The sequence below is a fragment of the Nilaparvata lugens genome, chromosome 1, assembly GCF_014356525.2.
Source record: "Nilaparvata lugens isolate BPH chromosome 1, ASM1435652v1, whole genome shotgun sequence".
Taxonomy (NCBI): domain Eukaryota; kingdom Metazoa; phylum Arthropoda; class Insecta; order Hemiptera; family Delphacidae; genus Nilaparvata; species Nilaparvata lugens.
Genome location: NC_052504.1, coordinates 19,088,790 through 19,106,847, shown reverse-complemented (window position 1 = coordinate 19,106,847; position 18,058 = coordinate 19,088,790). Strand labels below are relative to the sequence as shown.

The following is an 18,058-nucleotide window of genomic DNA, read 5'->3' as shown; positions in this document are numbered from 1 at the left end:
ACATAACAATCATTACAATCATCACATTTAAGTTTGTACACCCCGCTTTTATCCCAATTATAAATTTTGTCTTTACTCCAGCTAAATAGACTATTTAAAATCGGTTTTGTCTTGAAAGCAACATGAAATCCATTCCTCTTCAATTCCCTACCTATCTTATCAGATATAAGGCCTAAATATGGGATTGTTATCCAAGTCTTCTCCTCACAGTTTGAGCCTACAAAGCTAGAATTGATTGAAATTTGTCTATTAATTTTACTCAATAATCTGTCTACCATACTTTCTTCATACCCATTTGTGACAGCTATCTGTTTAATTTCAATGATCTCAATATCAAAATCATGATGGCTCATAGGTATTGTTAGTGCTCTATAGACCATGCTATTGAAAGCAGCAAGTTTGCGAGAAATAGGATGACAAGAATGAAGAGGAATGATAACATCAGTATGGGTTGGTTTTCTGAAAATAGAAAACTTGTGAAAACCAGTGCTATGATCTATTCTTAAATCTAAAAAATTCAATACACAATCCTGTTCTACCTCTACAGTGAATTTTATACTTTGATGTAATCCATTCAGATAGGGAAGAAAATTGTCTAGTTGTCTGTTACTTCCTTTCCATAAGCAAATAATATCATCAACATATCGAAACCAGTAAACAATTTCATCTTTGAGATGACTATTTTCAATGATTCTACTTTCTAACTTATCCATAAATAATTCAGCTAGGAGTGGTGAGAGGGGTGACCCCATTGCCAACCCCTCTCTTTGTTCAAAAAATCTATTGTTAAATTTGAAATAATTATGCTGAGTGCATAACTTCATCAATCCTATCAGCTCTTCTCTGAGTGTATGATCATTTATAGAGCCTTTCATTATTTCCTCAGCTCTTTAAAGACTTTCTCCCACCGGAATGTTAGTGAATAAATTAGTAACATCAAATGACACAAGTTTATAACATGATAGAACAGGAATATGCTTTATATTGTTGACCAACTCCAATGAATTTTTAATACTAAACTTTGGTTGAAAACCTGTTAATGACCGAAAGGTGCTTTTCAGTTTGTGCGCTAATTTAGAGCAGGGGGAATTAACAGAAGATACCACTGGTCTTATAGGAACATTAGTTTCTAATTATCAATAAATCAGTGGTTTTTTGACAATTTCTTAGTCTTTTTCATTCAATATGAATAATTACCACAATATCAACTTCTCAACTACACAAAAAGTGGATCTATTAATCATTTTTCATTGATTATATTTTCAAAAATCTTAAACAAAATGTACAGTATTATATTATGCAACCACTGGTAGTGATGGATATAGATTCATTCAAAGTTACTTGATACACTATCATCTTGGAACAAGGAGTTTTAGTATTGAATATAATATAAGGTCCAATGATTGTGATTGGAAAGAGATGAAAGACGTAATTTATGTTCTCAATCATATGCGAGAGTGACTTTATTTTGCAATGAGCACAGAACGAAGTTATCAATCAATTTGTCAGTGCACTTTGGCATGGTCCAAGTTGATATTCGAAATTATCCACTGAATAATTCATCTCCCAAATTGGGATACTTTGAGCAGCCCACACCAGATTAAATTGTTTTTCGAAGAGGATGGTTTTAATTTGATGATTGAGTGTTTCAAATGGAACAACTGTCATTGATAAATTGAGAAATGCAACGCGTTCAATGAAGTGGACTCAGAACAACAACTCAATCCAAATTTTTCCTCTCGTGAAAAAAACGCATTGCAAGCTGTGAACTGTTTGACTGCGTTTCAAAGGCCGATTCAGAGCACGAAAGCATTCATTCACTTTGTGAGTGAGAGTGTGAGCTGGCGTTGAGCTAAGTGCGTACGGCTTAATGCGCGCGCAAGGGTCGAGTTGAACTCAGCCACAAACGAAAATCGTCATGAAACCGATTCACTGTGGAAACGGCACAATGCCCACTGTGTTCAACATGAATAAAGATAACAATTGAATTTGGCAACAAAGCAACTCACGGTCAGAGTCGTCAGATGTTTCGTTAGACAGGTCCTCACGCTCACGGGTTTTATTGCTACTGCTGCTGCTGCTGCCACTGCTGCTGTTATTGCTGGGTGCAGAGGAGCTTTGATGTACCAAGCCGGCCAACAGAACGCAACTTATGATGTGGCCAGCCAGGCCATTCAACATTACGCAGGCCTGCCTTCTGTGATGACATTACCTGTCGACAGAAAAACACATCGTTAGCACTGGTCACAAAGTAGAATGGAACAGACAACAGTGAGTAGGTTTTCATCATTTTCTCTCATATTTTGTAAGATGAAACAAAGAATATTATGTAGATCCTCAATGGAATAACCAATTCCTCATCCCGAGATATTTTTCATGTTGAATTGCAAGCTCCGAGAAGCTTGAAGGTTGATTTGAATACCAGAAAAGCTCAACGTCACAGGATAAACGAGTTATCAATAGAAAAGCAATAGAATCAAGAGGAAAACAAGGGTAAAAAGATTCCACTCCACCTCGGAAAATGGCAATTAGAATGGTTGAGACTGCAACTGTTCGATACTATTCATTTGCAAATTTCTTTCACTGCCACCAAATTTTCGATGCAATAATGATAGATCATTAATGAGTCATGCGTGACCCTTGCGGATACACTGGAAAATGAGAGGTTCAATAGAAAATGTTACGATCATGTGGTGCTTCACTGAATTCAGGGATTGAAATGTAATGGAAACTACTTCTTACATTTAAGACTGGATAGAACACCTTTAAATGCAACAAAATGCAAATAAAATAGTAATAAACCCTTTGAAAGCCAAGTTCGTTAGAAAATTGAGCTTTGTTCAGAAAATAGCCAAATTAATAGGGACTACACCATCCTTTTGTAATTTCTTAAAAGCCAAATAGCACCAAATTTGCGACGAACATTTGCATTCGACAATGAGGAACAAACTCCAATCACATCTTTGGAATTAGCTAGTTTGCATGCCCTGTTTGTAAGTAGTCGTGTACCTGAAACGGCAGTAATTAGAGAAGTAGAGCAAAGGAGCGCTACTTGATTACAGAGTGGACAGGTCTAGAGTCTAGACGTAAATCCACACAAGCGTGACGCAGCCAGTAACAAGGAGTTGCAAAGCTAGTTCTGCAGCTATCAACGTTAATTAATAACGCTTATAATACAGTGAGCCAAGCGTACGGCAGTCTTTGTCTCAGATTCAATTTCCAGCAGAGCATTGTGTCACATTGGACAATGTGTTGTGATTGGCGCCAACACCAACTCAACGCAACGCAACGCATAGTCTCCGGTAAGCAGCTCATTAATATTGTTCGAGATGAAACTTCAAGCTTTGATGGAATATCAACTCCCCCACCGACCCACCGTTATGTGAAGTGGCGCTATGATCAAGTAAACCAAACTAGCATATTGTAGGAAATGAAACTATTCAACGATTCTATCAAATATCTTCACTATAAAAAGCTATGCAAAGCCAAAACAAAAAATCTGGTGTGGCGCACTCACACAACTTTCCTTGCCGTAATGGAAATTGATCACCTGACGCTAGTGTTCACGCGCATATCAAGTCTACTATTCAAAAACTTGAGCCAGCTGGTGACAGGGCAATAACGCTGGAGACATATATGAGGTCTGCTATCTCTTCATAGTGAATGATTTAAAAGAATCAACAATAATTTGCAATTGAATAATCACATTTTCTCGAATTTAAAGCTTATTTTCAATTTTAGATGAAAATATGTCTGAACATTAATAATTGTGGAGATTTTCATGCTTGATCTACTCCACTTGATTTTTTTTGTTTAAATTGTATCTAAAGCCTGATAATTGGGAATCTAAAATCGAACTTTGCATTGATGGGGCGGAGCTCCTGAAATTTTTACAGATATGGGACTTGTGGCAGTTGATAGAGCTTATCAATGACTATTCTAGGTATGAATTTGATCAAAATCGTTGGAGCCGTTTCCGAGAAAATCACGAAAAACCCTGTTTTTGACAACATTTTCGCCATTTTAGCCGCCATTTTGAATTGCATCAGATCGAAATTGTTCGTGTCGGATACTTATATCATAAGGACGTTAAGTTCCAAATTTCAAGTCATTCCGTCAATTGGGAGATGAGATATCGTGTACACAGACACACACACACACACACACCACACACACACACACACACCACACACCACACACACACACACACACACACACACACACCACACACACACAAAACCCAAAAACCACTTTTTTGGACTCAGGGGACCTTGAAACGTATAGAAATATAGAAATTGGGGTACCTTAATTTTTTTCGGAAAGCAATACTTTCCTTACCTATGGTAATAGGGCAAGGGGGCAAGGAAAGTAAAAATTGAAAAGTAGCAGCCGAAACTGTCTACTGCCAACATTATAGGAATAATTCCATTGACACCATCTGAATCAGTCTTTCTTTTCACATTTCTGAACTGTTGTTTCGTACTTCGTTTGATAAAAAATGACCAGGTTGAGATCAGTATTCATTGTCCATCATATCTTGCATTGCCCTCTGGCATTGCACAAATGTAGCTAGCCAATATCATCCACAACAAACTCTTCAATCACACTTACAATGCTCCAGAGATCTACAGAAAATGTACTAAAAACGGGTTTCTTGTATTTCCTTGTACCGCCTGGTGTCAAGTTCATGGCAACCTTCATATATTTTGAAATTAATCCCATGATTTGGGAGAAATATTTAAGAGTAGATACAACGAACATTTTTCTCATACAAAAAATTCTATGAACTTGAGAACTTTAAGTAGTTTGATAGGTGTTTCACTGCTCAAGCATTTTTAATCTATCCACTCCTACTCACATCTCTTGAGACATAACTTATTACACAATCATAATTGCAAAATCAATAAGAATCACTCTAGAATTTTCACAGATTTCACTGCTAGAAAATCAGATTTGTCGTATTAGAAGAATTTATGAGGAATTCAATGTAAAACTCTCCTTGTAACAAACTTGTAAACAGTTTCAACAGAATGTTCAGTAAGCTACTGAACAACATCCCAATCACACAATTTGTTATCTGTCTCTGTTGAATTTATCGATTTCAGTGTGTACCATTTGAAGTCAGCACTGCTGATCGAATCTAATTCGAGCGTTTAGAGAGGTATTGTGAGGGTCTGGCATTGTGGTTGATCAGGAGTCCGACGGGGATTATTCATTAGCTGTAATCGTGTGTCGGTCAATCCCGCATCCCGCAGCACGTTTCTTAGCCCCCCTGTTTGCGTCCAGAATATCAAGTAGTCCTGTTGCAGGTATCCAAAATTGCGTATCCTGATTTTTCTATAGCCAATGCGTGGTTAGGGAAAGACCCTTTTCTCTCATCTTGGATAACCTCCATGTAAAAAAATGTTAAATGCTAAGCTGGGATTTTATGTCTTAATTACAAATATAAATACATTTATTGTGATTTCCGATGATAACTGGAAAAAAACTGTTTGTGAACTGTGTTTTATTTAATTCATTATGTTAGAAATGCTCTATAATAGCAAACAATATTCATGGTTGTAATCATTGAATCTAGTTCAAGGAAGATGAGTGAACTAATGTGTAGCCTGAAATCTCTCTCATCATCCAGCTCAATCTCGGAGCTCAGAGAGAAAAAATTATAAATTTTGGAAAACTAAAGAATACTGAAATGACAAGCTGTTGAGTATCCCATTTACATGATATTACTCGAATGTGGTATGATCTGAAAATAAATCTTGGAGCTCAGGTAAGATTATTCCCACATATCCCTTATCCTAAGATCCTTGTTCCTTCTACGAACAGTTTTTCTGTCAGTACAATTGCTCATCCACCAAGAATCTGGAATATGTATGGGGATTTGAGCTGCGTTTACACTGGAGTTGATAACAAACATTTTCAATTGTTTTGTTATTTATTAACTGATGTTAATAACAGAAGTCATCAACATATTATGTTAATAACATTTCCTTTAATAACAAGGAATTTTCTGTTAAAAACACAAGTTATTAACTTTTGTTAAGAGACATTTTTGACGATTCAATCAAGTAATTAACTTTTTGCTAACTCCGGTGTAGATCCTATGACTTCAATAATTTATCCATTTATGTGAGCGGAAACAATACTGAATTGAATAGTTGATTGTTCAAAAGTCAAATCTCATATGCCCATGATAATGATATGATTGTGGATATTGTCAGTACAAGAACCTTTGAAATCCACTCTAAAAACGCCTTTCAATGTTTCAATCGATCTAAATTATGTTATAATCATATTTAATGCCAGAATAAATGAATTAAATATTGAATGAATGACATTTTGCATCCAATTTCGTTCTCAATATTGAACTTGATTGAGCTCTGTCTTATTATTCAGAAAGTATATTGATTTAATCGATCAAGAATCATGTGAGCTTTTCTTGCGAGAAGGAACTATTTATCACACTGAATCAAATAACGATAGTCGACAGGTGGTCAACAACGGAAAACAGGCTAAATTCAATATTATTACGTTGAAGCTCCATCCTATCTCGTTTTGTGTGGCAGAGGCTTAAATCGGGCTTGATATGGTATATTTGGAGTGTTGGCTCGTAACTAAGGTTACTTACCAGCGCGTTACCAGCCTAAAGCATGCGTTGCGAGCAGCTACTTAAAGACGCTTGTGTCACCATATTTCGGAGAGTTTTAGGATCAGTGTCTCCCGCGCTCTATTTAATCCGTTGTTTACGTTGTTGAGAGCCCCTACATTCTACTTTATACCTACAGGTACGACACTTCTTGATCTCACTTTGAAAAGTGAGTTAGAAAAGAGCATTCGCTTGACTTCTTTCCTTAAAGCTTGTTTACAATGCTCAAGTTCGCCGGAGCGCGGGAATATTTCATAAAGCTCACTACAAGTTATACTCCCAAGAGGAAAAAGCCTGCGAAACTTGAAGAAGAATTTGATGGAACAAGGTAATTTGCGCTCAAGTTTTTTCGATAGGCCTTGAACGCCTTCCGTGGTCATTAAGCCTTTAGAAAGCCAATCACCAACTTAAATTGTGCATCTTTGAGGTTTCAATCGAATCTCGCGAGAAAAACTGCTTCCTTTTGAAGTAATTATAAACGCACTGGCAAGTATTCACTTGAAAGATTAGAGCAAATAACCGATTTGAATGTTGTGTGAATTTTCTTCCATCCTCAACCATTATTTCAATAAGTCTCAATTGAGTTTATTTTTATCACTTCATTATTAAGTAGAGAAAATGAATCTTGTTCAATTTGATTGGAAATTATAACATAACAATAATTCTTTAATTTTCTTCTTTAATTAACAATAATCTTTTTTCTTCAGGGATACTTTCAATATAAATAAAACATAAATCGCAGTACCCTTTCAAATTATTTCATCACAACATGTTTCGGACATTGATGCCATTCTGAAGACTTGAAAATGAATGTCCGAGACATGTTGTGATAGAACGGGTACTGAGATTCAAGTTTTATCCACAATAATAATTATTATAACAATAGCAATACATGAAACTAATAACTATACTTGTAGATAATCATTCTGACTAGTATTATTCTAATTATTGGTGATTTCAATAGTCTTCAAGTATCTTCATTCTGTGAAAGGGAATATGAAATATCAAATTTTGAATACAGCAATTATGAAAGGAATCACGAGATAATTATAATTTAACGAAAACTTTGTTTCAAGGTTACTAGCATGGATGATTTCCTTCAAATTTCATGATGATAACTTCCCCATTCAGGTCTCTTATATTTATCTCCATCATTATAATATTCCCATGTATCATGTTATACATAAATCTTACTGGTGGCAAGACACCATCAAGATGGTGCGACTACTCTGTAGTAGCATCCATATTGATACATTCTATAATAAGCAAGCGGCCGCAGTTATATAAGAATGCTTTTGAGTAAGTTCATGGATTTTTGTGGAATTTGATTCAGTTTGAAATGCTTCGGGATAATCGTTTCTAAGGTTCAATTGATTGAGTGATAAACTCACTCAAGAACTCACTTTCAGCTTATTACAAATAGCTCATCGTATTCCAATCAATGCAATCATAATAATATGCAGTTTATTCTACATATTCCAAAAGTGAATCGAATGTTATCTTACTTATTAATATTACTAAACATATTCAATAGCAAGTTACTCAATCTATGCTACTCTAGACGTGATGGATCAGATGAACGGGAGGCACATTTTGAAAGCAATCACATAATGATTGATAATCAGAGCGAATCAACCGACTGATTGAATCAATTATTGATCTTTGCGGTTTCAGCCCGGGGCGAACGACCTAGGCAGGTATTTTGGAGCATCTCTGTGAGTGATGATTACGAATGTAGATGGGTAATGATTTCCTGCGGTGCAACGAACATTATAATCAGTTGGAATTGCTTGCCTAGGTGAGTGATGGTGGTGGCTCACATTACTATTCAAATTATCAGCCCCGCTCATTGAATAATTCCTATTTCTCTCATGCTTAACTGACAATTATACAAATAACAAATTATGTTTAGATAATGACTCCGAGGAAGCTCCATATCAACTAGCGAAGAGTCCTTCTTTTGTCACGAAATGATATCACTGGAAGACTCTTTCTATTCCATAGAGAATATTTCCAAAGATTTTTGGAAACTTCAGTTATTACAGACAGCAAAGATGCATAGCATCAATATTTATATATCGTCTTTACTCCATTTTCTATCTGCAATGTGACTGTTGTAATATACAAACTGATGACCACCTATTAGAATGTTGTCTAGCTCCAGAATGCACAAGTCATGGCTTTTTCACCTTTAATGACAAAGCTATTACAACAGTGGATTAACTACTCAAATATTGGCATATAGATCACCTGACACGCACGAACGAACAAACTCCATTTTCTTGTATATTTTGAGCAGTCTCTTCCAATATCCAGACTAATATAAAAACGGAATTACAAATTATCACACACTGATATACCAAAATATAGAAATAACAGAGTAACTTATGCTGTGTTAGTATCAATCAATGTGAGAATTATCTTCATCCCAAAAACTTGATGTTGTTACCGTTGAACCATTCCTCATTCACTAGTGAGTGTTAATTTTGTCCATTACTGTTATTAACTACTGTTTCCGATAGTTCAAAATTTTTTTTATTTAATGATGGAAGCTTGAATTTGATATATATTTTATGACTCAATTAAGAGAACTGAATCCATGCTATGGAAACCTCATAATTATGACGCTAATGATCTTCAATAAGACCTATAGTTTTGTAATCACAACACCTTACACTATCAATCGCGATGATATTACCAGATAGAGAGTTGTAACCAATCATTGGTGAACTTAATCAGTGGCCAATGAATCACAGGTGCAATTAAACTCGTTAGAAAGCAGGTTGGAGCTGGGCAAAGTTGAATCGGGGCAGAAAAAAGCAAGGCCATAGATCAAGAAGTGCGAGTGCTAGTGAATCAGTTGCGGAGCGGGCGGCGGTGAAGTTAAGTGTTGGCGCCGAAAGTAGCAGTAGCAGCAGCGGCAGCAGCTAAGTCGAGTCGGACTTAAATCTTAATTGAACTGCAGGCCAGTGGGCCGACCGGCCCTGTTTCTATATTGCTGTTAAGATTAAATGGAACGTGGCGGATGGAGAAAATGAGAGTGAAATTGCGGAAAATCGCTCTACGCCGTAAGCCGTTCCGGGCTGGGGATGTTATTATGACAGCTCCTCCTCTCACAGGAGCCACCCGTCCGCAGCGAATGGACCATAAACATACTGTGTAGCGCCCATAAACGTAACTGTTTCTACGCCGGAATAAACTTCAGTCCGGACGCCAACGTGGAAATGTTTAATGAAAACCCCTTTCGAACAAGCTGCGACACACCACACGTTGCTGACAAGATATTCGCGGATTACACACACACACACACACACACACACACATATACACACACACACACACACACACACACACACACACACACACACCACTACACAACCACTCTCCTTCTACATCAGCCGGCACTTTGTTTCACGCCTCATCAAACACGCAAATCCTCATCTCAAGTCAAAACTTTTATATTTATTACAACAGCGTGTTCATACACTGACACATTAACAGTATCGGAGCATGGAGGTATTAACAAGCTGTTATGAGCATGCCAAAATGTGTACTTTCCAAAGACATTTGGAAGAAGACAGTTGAAGAAAACTTGGCATTATTTCAGCTCTGAATATAGTTGCAATTATCTCTGATACTGCATTCAGTAACGAGTTTTTCAGTTGTTATGATCGCATCTCAGGTAGATTAGTAAGCTAGAAAGCCAAAGTTTGGATCCGGTGAAGACCTTTTGATTTGCAAAGCCTTATGAGTACTTAACTTCAATTATTGAGTTAAACTCTTCATCATTTTTTTCTCAAATATAGACTAAATTGCTGTTGTTGACTAGTTTACAACAATAATGAAATGATGCTTAATGCATTATTGAATTTGTTTTTGAATATGCCGCGCAAACTCTCAACGCTACTCTCACCGGATGGGAAAAACCTACTTTCCGGATTTGACAATAGCCGTTTATATGGCGGTATATAAACAATACCATCATTTGTCTCTCCTCACTGGCTACCAAACAATTCCTTACTGGAACAACATTTTCATGTGGGAATATTCGAATCTTAATCTTATTCTCTTATTCGTATTTCTGAATCTTATTCTCGTAATATTTCATACAGAAATTTTTGTAAGAACCATGTATATTATCATTCAATGACTACCGTACTCATTGTTATGAGTATGTTGGAAGAATCTCAGAAGCCCAGAAAAAATATTTGGCAAAGCTAGTTTCATTGATCTTTGTCACGTGGAATTGTAGTAGCTGCTCAAGTACCTATTCATCAAGATTAATTCCTAAGAATCAAATCTTTCAATCTACAAATTTCAGAACTTTCATATTATTATCAGCACATATATCTGATAATTCACTTTTTTCGATTGAATTCATTCTTCAGTTTCAATTCAGCTTCAAATGATGTTTTCTAGAAATATAAATCAAATAGGAGTTTGTAGTGATGTATGTAGTGACTCTGACTTATAAAGAAGTTCCGGTATGGAAAATTACATTTTCAGATCAGTTTCCATGATCAGTGTCGAAAGTATATTGGAGTGACATTCTTATAGATGGTGAATCATGTAAACATGACAAAGTTGCTGTGCCCTAAGCCAGTGGTATGAGAAAGCAATCAGAACGTCTGATGCGAATATCAAGTCACTCTCCCTCCTGTTTTAGACAACTTTGATCGCTTATGTCAGTTGAGAGAGTGGTATGACAGCAGAGGTGTCGTTTTCCTTCCATGAATATCGATGGCAATCTTGTCAAGCTATCAGCTGCACTCAATCTTTTCAGCAGCATGTCACCCATACATGGACCAACTGCTTGTGATGGCTTATGAATTATTCATGCCTACCATATTGGCATCATCTTTACCATCCTATAAAATAATTATTGCTCTCTTGTGAGTCTAATAGAAACGCATAATATATAATGCGTGACATAGTGATCAGGATTATTTCAATGCCGCTCAATTTCTCGAAATTGTTGCTCCACATGCAGGAAAACGGGATTATGAGGAAAGGTATACAACGTTTGAGTAGAGAAGAATGGGTAATGGTTGATGAGGATAAAAACTCCGAATGGATGCAAAGCATAATATGCTTTGTATAAAATCTATTGGGAGAGAATCGAAACTTGGTTGATGAGGATTAAAACTCCGAATGGATATATGCTTTTATAACAATCTATCAATAGAGAAAACCAAAAGCTAATTCACGTTTTTTTTAAGAAAAACTGTTGCTGTATCAATATAGAATAATTGGTACGAATCATCATGAGAATTACCCAGGTGTGTGTCTCTATATCGTACAGTACTTGGATTTTCTTTCTTCGTTAGTGATACTCTTGAATATAAATAACAAAAGGAAATCCGAGTTGAAACATAGACCTCACTACGTTTCCTCCATCTTTTAAACTGATAAAAACTGGTATAGCAAGCTTCAAATACTGTTGTTGGTAAGATGTAGTGATATTTATCTATGACGAAACACTGAGATGTTGTCTAGAAATATCACGAATATATTGAAAATTACATATAAATGTTCCAACACCAATGATGTCATCTTCAGTGTTTGAAGATATCACCATTGGTATTGAAACATGTATTTAATTCTTGAATAGTGATATTTCTAGGCAACATCTCAGTGTTTCATTCTGGTTTTGATTATTTCAGAAGTGAACTCCTCAATCGAACCTGGGAAAATGGTTAATTTCATTAACTGTGTCTAAGTCTGTGTCTATTATACACAGACTCAACAGTAAAATTATCAGTCCCTTATTCAATTCATTCAAAATTATATAACTATGATTAACTTATGGAGGAAGTATGATGTAGCCTAACTGATAATTTTAGACAGGAACCTTGGAGTAGAGGAGCTGCAATGAATAAAAAATATCAATTGAGTTCACCAATGCGACATGGTTCGACAAGTCTGTCTCTCACCTTCTACCCTGAGCCAATATCTCATATTTATACCAAGCCTCATATTTTTCTCAAGACCCCGTCAATCATCTGAAGCAATATTATTTTTCTTTTTTCTATCAACTCCATTTTTCCTCGGCCTCATGTCACTCTTCTCTTTATTTTTCTCATCCCAAAATTCGTTTAGGGTTACATCTCCAAAAGGCAACGGTTCTCCCTCAGTAGGTTGCAATTTTCTTTTATTTCGATACTACGAATTCCTTGGGAAATAGTAATTCCACAAGAATTATAAGCAAAGTACTATGCATAAAAATAGAAATCCAAGTACCCTTCTTAAAACTGTTTACTCACAACATGTTTCGTATGATGCCATTATCATATAGCCGAAACATGTTGTTTTTGAAAAGGGTACTTAGATTTCTATTTTTGACCGAACGTAGTGAGGTCTGTGTTTTAACTCAGATTTTCTTTTTATATTCATATTAAATAATAATAATAATAATAATAATAATATAATAATAATAATAATAAAGTTTATTCCTTTAAGTATACAGAATATACAATTGGAAACGTCAGCCATAAATTAAATTAAGATCTAAACAAATAATCACGTCAATTCCTCAAATTCTATGTACTATAATACAATAATATTACTTTGAAGTATAATGTCAATAGGAAATATAAACATATGTTCAGAAATAATTGTTAAATATCACTTCATCCATATTAAAATACTTATATCGTACACATAAAGTGTATCACTAACGAAAAAAGACAATCCAAGTAGTGTACGATATAGAAACACACACCTGGATAATATGTATTCTTATGATATGGAACTTTAAAAATTGTGTAATAATCTTGATTCAACAAAGATTCATATTACAGCACAGGCTTCATAGAAAAGCTTTAATTTTTAAGCTTACTACCTCATAATATACTGGTTAGAAGTACACTGTATCTTCTTAGATAGCAAAGCTACCTCTCATATCTTTTGTCATCTTATGATGAGAATTAGGAAGCTTGTATGATGAAAATAGGATTTAAAACAAGTTATGCTATGTAATTTGTTATAAGAATCCATTCAAATCTTATCACATAATTTCAACGTCACGTCTCTAAACAAATTAAGCTTCTCTATATAACTCTCTATTATTGAAGAATCATGTAATTTAAAAATAAAAATTTCAAACTTATCATTGGCCTTGGTATCATTCATCCATTGGATGTTGAGAGAATATGATATTCTTATTTTAAATTGAAAATAATATGAATACAAGCCATCATCCATCATCCATATACATCATTCATCCCGATAATAATATTCGATATAAAATTTGTATATTGGGCTTTGCACTAGGAAAGAAGTTTACAGAATTATTGGATCGAAGAAGAATTTTTCATTGGCTCACACATAAAAGCGTTCTTCTCCAGTAGACTGAGTCAGTGGTATGAGTGTGTGCCATTTAGTGAGTGTTCTCATATCGCTTGTGCACTTCAAAAAGCTGGTCAAAGGATTGGATTTTTAAAGGCGATAGACGGTCTTTCAGTGTGTTTTGAGGGTGCTGCTACACTGCAGTTGCTGTTGTCTTGTCAACTCGAACTTTAAACTCTGTTTTTAAGTATACTAAGTCTTCGAGATCTGTGGAATACTGTGGTTTTCTCGCATGTATTCTTCTCATAGCATGAACTCAATAAATACCTTTATAATGAACCCGAATCTATTCAAGGGTGAACATTGTATTTGAGATTTTCAAGTTCATATAAATAGGTCATCAAACTCCGAAAACACAGTCACATACCTGTAATAGATATCAAATCTATTAAACTTTCAAAATCTTCTGTCGCAAGGAATAAAGGACAGGCTCGTATTTCAACGGCACATGGCTCTTAGTCGCATGTCATAGTCTTGCCTCACTTTCACCAATAAATTGGAATGTACAGACATAATTGTAAACAAATAAATTTATATGTGTAGAGAGGAAAGTTTATGTGAGCATCATACAGAGAGAAAAACTAGTTACAGAATCAATATGTCCTCAACTCTCAACTTTTCAACAAATCGATCTCTCATCCACAAAAATAATAGAACACTAGAGATACTCGGGCAGTACCTAATTGGAGATGTACTGCTCAAATTTTCAATTACATAATTTATGAAAGAGCATACTAACATATTTAACAAATGCTTCGTTGCATTTTAGAAGTCTTTGTTCAAGTGTAAAAACTGGTAGATCAGTTCTCCTTTGACAATGAAACTAAGTAACATTTTTAATCTATGTGTACTCTCTGCAAGAAAGAAAATTCACTGACAAAAGAAGATAGGTCTAATATATAGTTCATTAGCTGGGTTACGTCAGTCTTCGAGAATCCCTCGTTTGGCACGAGCTTGGATATGAAGTTCTAAGTAAATCGTTTATAGGCAAAAACTTTGTTATGCAAATTTTCACTGATCAAATTCATGCGGAATAAGAGTTTTTTGGGAATGTAAGAGATGGTGACGTGAGAGATGGTGATGGAGAGATTGGAAGAGTTAATCATTTAAACTTCCCCAGAAGCTTCAGTCTTCAGAAGCTCATATTGTTTTCTTCAATGAGTTAGTCTGTTATTTATTCACATTCACCTTGATATAGGCTACTTCTTACATTGTCTTTGGTTTCTCATCAGAAGATAAGTAAAAACTTGACTATTGATTTATGAGATGAATTCATCGATTAACATTCTATGTTTCCTTTGGATCATCAGAAATACACATAACATGAGAAATACAATCATCAGAAATACACATCCATAACATGGATGAGAATCCTCCTTGCATTAATTGGACGAATTGAACTAGTAATAGATGTATTTAACTATGCATAACCTTAAAGCCTCAATCTAATCTGAAGCTACGGTACATCATCAGTGAACTAGGAAACTTGATTCCAACTCAACTCAATCTTGGCCGAGCTCAATCAATCTTGTGCACATATCATGTCACATTCACTCAATGCACTGCTATCCACCTCATCTGATGCTGTTGGCATAAGTCAAACAAAACAACACAGGCGCTCTGCCAGGTATAATGTCGAGCGAAATTAATTACGCAGTGAGTAACTCACACCCACAGCCTGCTCATCAACCCCCCTACAACAACAGCCCTTGAAATTAAGACGCTGAACATCCCTGATGACTATCGCACCTCTGAATAATTCAAATTTATCTCACGACGCTGGATAAACGCTTGAACTTCACGCCATACGCCGACTTCGAATCTGTCATGGAGAATATAAAGCACAACCAAGACAGCATGTAATTAAAACACACATAAATCACAGACGTTGATAGATGTTTTGCTTCAAATGCAGAGCACAGGTACTGCAGTCTGATGCCATAAGAAACTGCCCATTTTTCAGCCTAAGAAGATTACTGAACTCATCAGCTTAGAACTTTTTACTCGGACAAAACTTGAGTAATTTTGCCATCAGCTGCAGAAACGGAGGTTTGAAGATTATTCTGGTTTTGTATTTTATTGCCACAAAATACCTCCTGTGGCTAGTGGATTCACTATTTGAATTAGTAGCAAGTTTTACTGTATACTATGGCCCTCAAAGCATGAAGATTAAGGAAGTAAAAAGAATTTGTCGTTTATACGATTTCATGTTTAATCATCTGAATCCATGTTCTAATTTTTTTGGAATTTCACGTCTAAGACTTTAGTCATCTCTTCATCTGTGATTAACTGTGTTAAGAATTCTTATAAGAAAAGCTCAACTGTAAAAGTTAGCGACTAGAATTGGTTTTGAAAGTGTTGCATATTGATTTCTTACATTTGAAAGTATTTTTCTCTTCATTATCTGCCATTAGCTTAAAAAAAGTGTATAACTTTTATCAATCGTTATGTACGGTATATGAATATGCACTCATAGGCCAACACAAATTCAAAGCACTTGACGGTCGACGATTAGAAGAACCAAAATGGAATGAAGTTCAGCCTTGTCATCTAAAGCAGTGAAAGAAAAACAATTAATACGGTAGAAATTACATTGTGTACAACTTGCACATTTTCTTATGAGGTTTCCAAATACTCTCACATAGCCTACTATAGATGGTCTAAAGTAAGCCATGACTCTCATCATGCAATACTTATAAACTCCGATGTCATGAAGCAACTAACAAGCTCTCTCTCCAGAAGCATAAACATTATTCAGCACTCTATGATACAAGTACAGTGAACAGTCAGATATCACATCAGGTGTTATATGGATTGATTCTGACTACATTGGCTATCATGCTGTAATAAAACATAGTTATAGCAGAGTTTAGTTTAGTATTATCCACCAGAATAGAATAATATCTTTGGTAGGAGGAGTTTCTTAACGCTTGTCCTTGGCTTAAATTGATGCAACCTAACGATCTTCAGAGCAACTATTCAATGAATTTAGACTATGGATACGATCACATAGCTTGCTTCATCGCTTGAATTGCATGTACAAATTGCATATACCAATCCCAATCAAACCGCGAAGCCTGATTTCCATATAGCATTGTAATAATAATTGAAGTCCAATTAGGATGAACACGATTCCGAGACACTACCAACTCTAATCACTATGCTAACTTGAAATTCAATCCATTGAATGCATAATGTATTCCAATCTCAACCTATCAATCAGCATGGTATGATACGAAACCATCGGAACTATCACAACTATTCCGTGAGACAGTGAGCTTTTAGTGATTTGACAATCGACAAAATGTTTCTCAGATAGGTGTATGTATTCTAATGTGTATGTAGTCGTCATCGAAGTCAGGAATTATTTATGTAATATTTTTATTGTTACAATTCAAAGCTTATAGTTTGGTTCACATTGGTCTACAATGAGGAGGCTAGCAAATGAATGCTTTCAGACAAACTTATGTTCCCCTGACCAAACACCATTCAATATCTCAGACAAATTGAAAATATACAGTGTATATACTGGGTGCGGCAGGAAGGGTGGATGTTTTTTAGAACAGAATGTATTCTGATTTGGGTAGTCGGATTGGGCCAGCTGGAGTGAACATGTGTTCGGTAGATCATACCATTTTTTCTAGTGATTGTTTAATCGGCATCATGGATTCGTGGAATGTGCAACATCGTGTGTTTACTTACGACAGTTTTGTGCATAATAATGAGAGTATCATTACAGTTCAGCGCGAGTTTCGTCGTCATTTCAATCTTGCGAGAAATGAAAATGTACCCACTCGTAACACCATTTTACGTTGGGTAAAATCATTTCGTTCAGTAGGAACAGTAATGAATAAACGACCACCAGGGGCTCATCGCACTGTACGCTCTCCACAAAATGTGGAAAGAGTTCGGCAAGCCATACTCCGTAGTCCTAATCGATCTGCTAGGAGACATTCTTCTGAACTGAACATCAGTGATCGGTCAGTAAGGCGTATTTTACATAAAGATCTGTCATGTCAGGACAGGGGAAGGCAAATGGGAATCTGGAATATTCGTCTATAAGAA

The 18,058-nt window shown here is 35.7% G+C and overlaps 1 protein-coding gene across 2 annotated transcripts in view; it reads right to left on the bottom strand.

Moving 5' to 3' along the window:
* Positions 1 to 18,058, bottom strand: part of LOC111050259 (ly6/PLAUR domain-containing protein 6B) — a 70,404-nt gene that overhangs the window by 8,922 nt on the left and 43,424 nt on the right. For both annotated transcript variants that reach the window (XM_039421132.1, XM_039421136.1), the window contains exon 2: positions 2,010 to 2,212. In XM_039421132.1, the coding sequence (XP_039277066.1) occupies positions 2,010 to 2,181 (172 nt within the window). In that variant the 5' untranslated portion in view covers positions 2,182 to 2,212. The remainder of the gene's footprint in view (positions 1 to 2,009; positions 2,213 to 18,058) is intronic.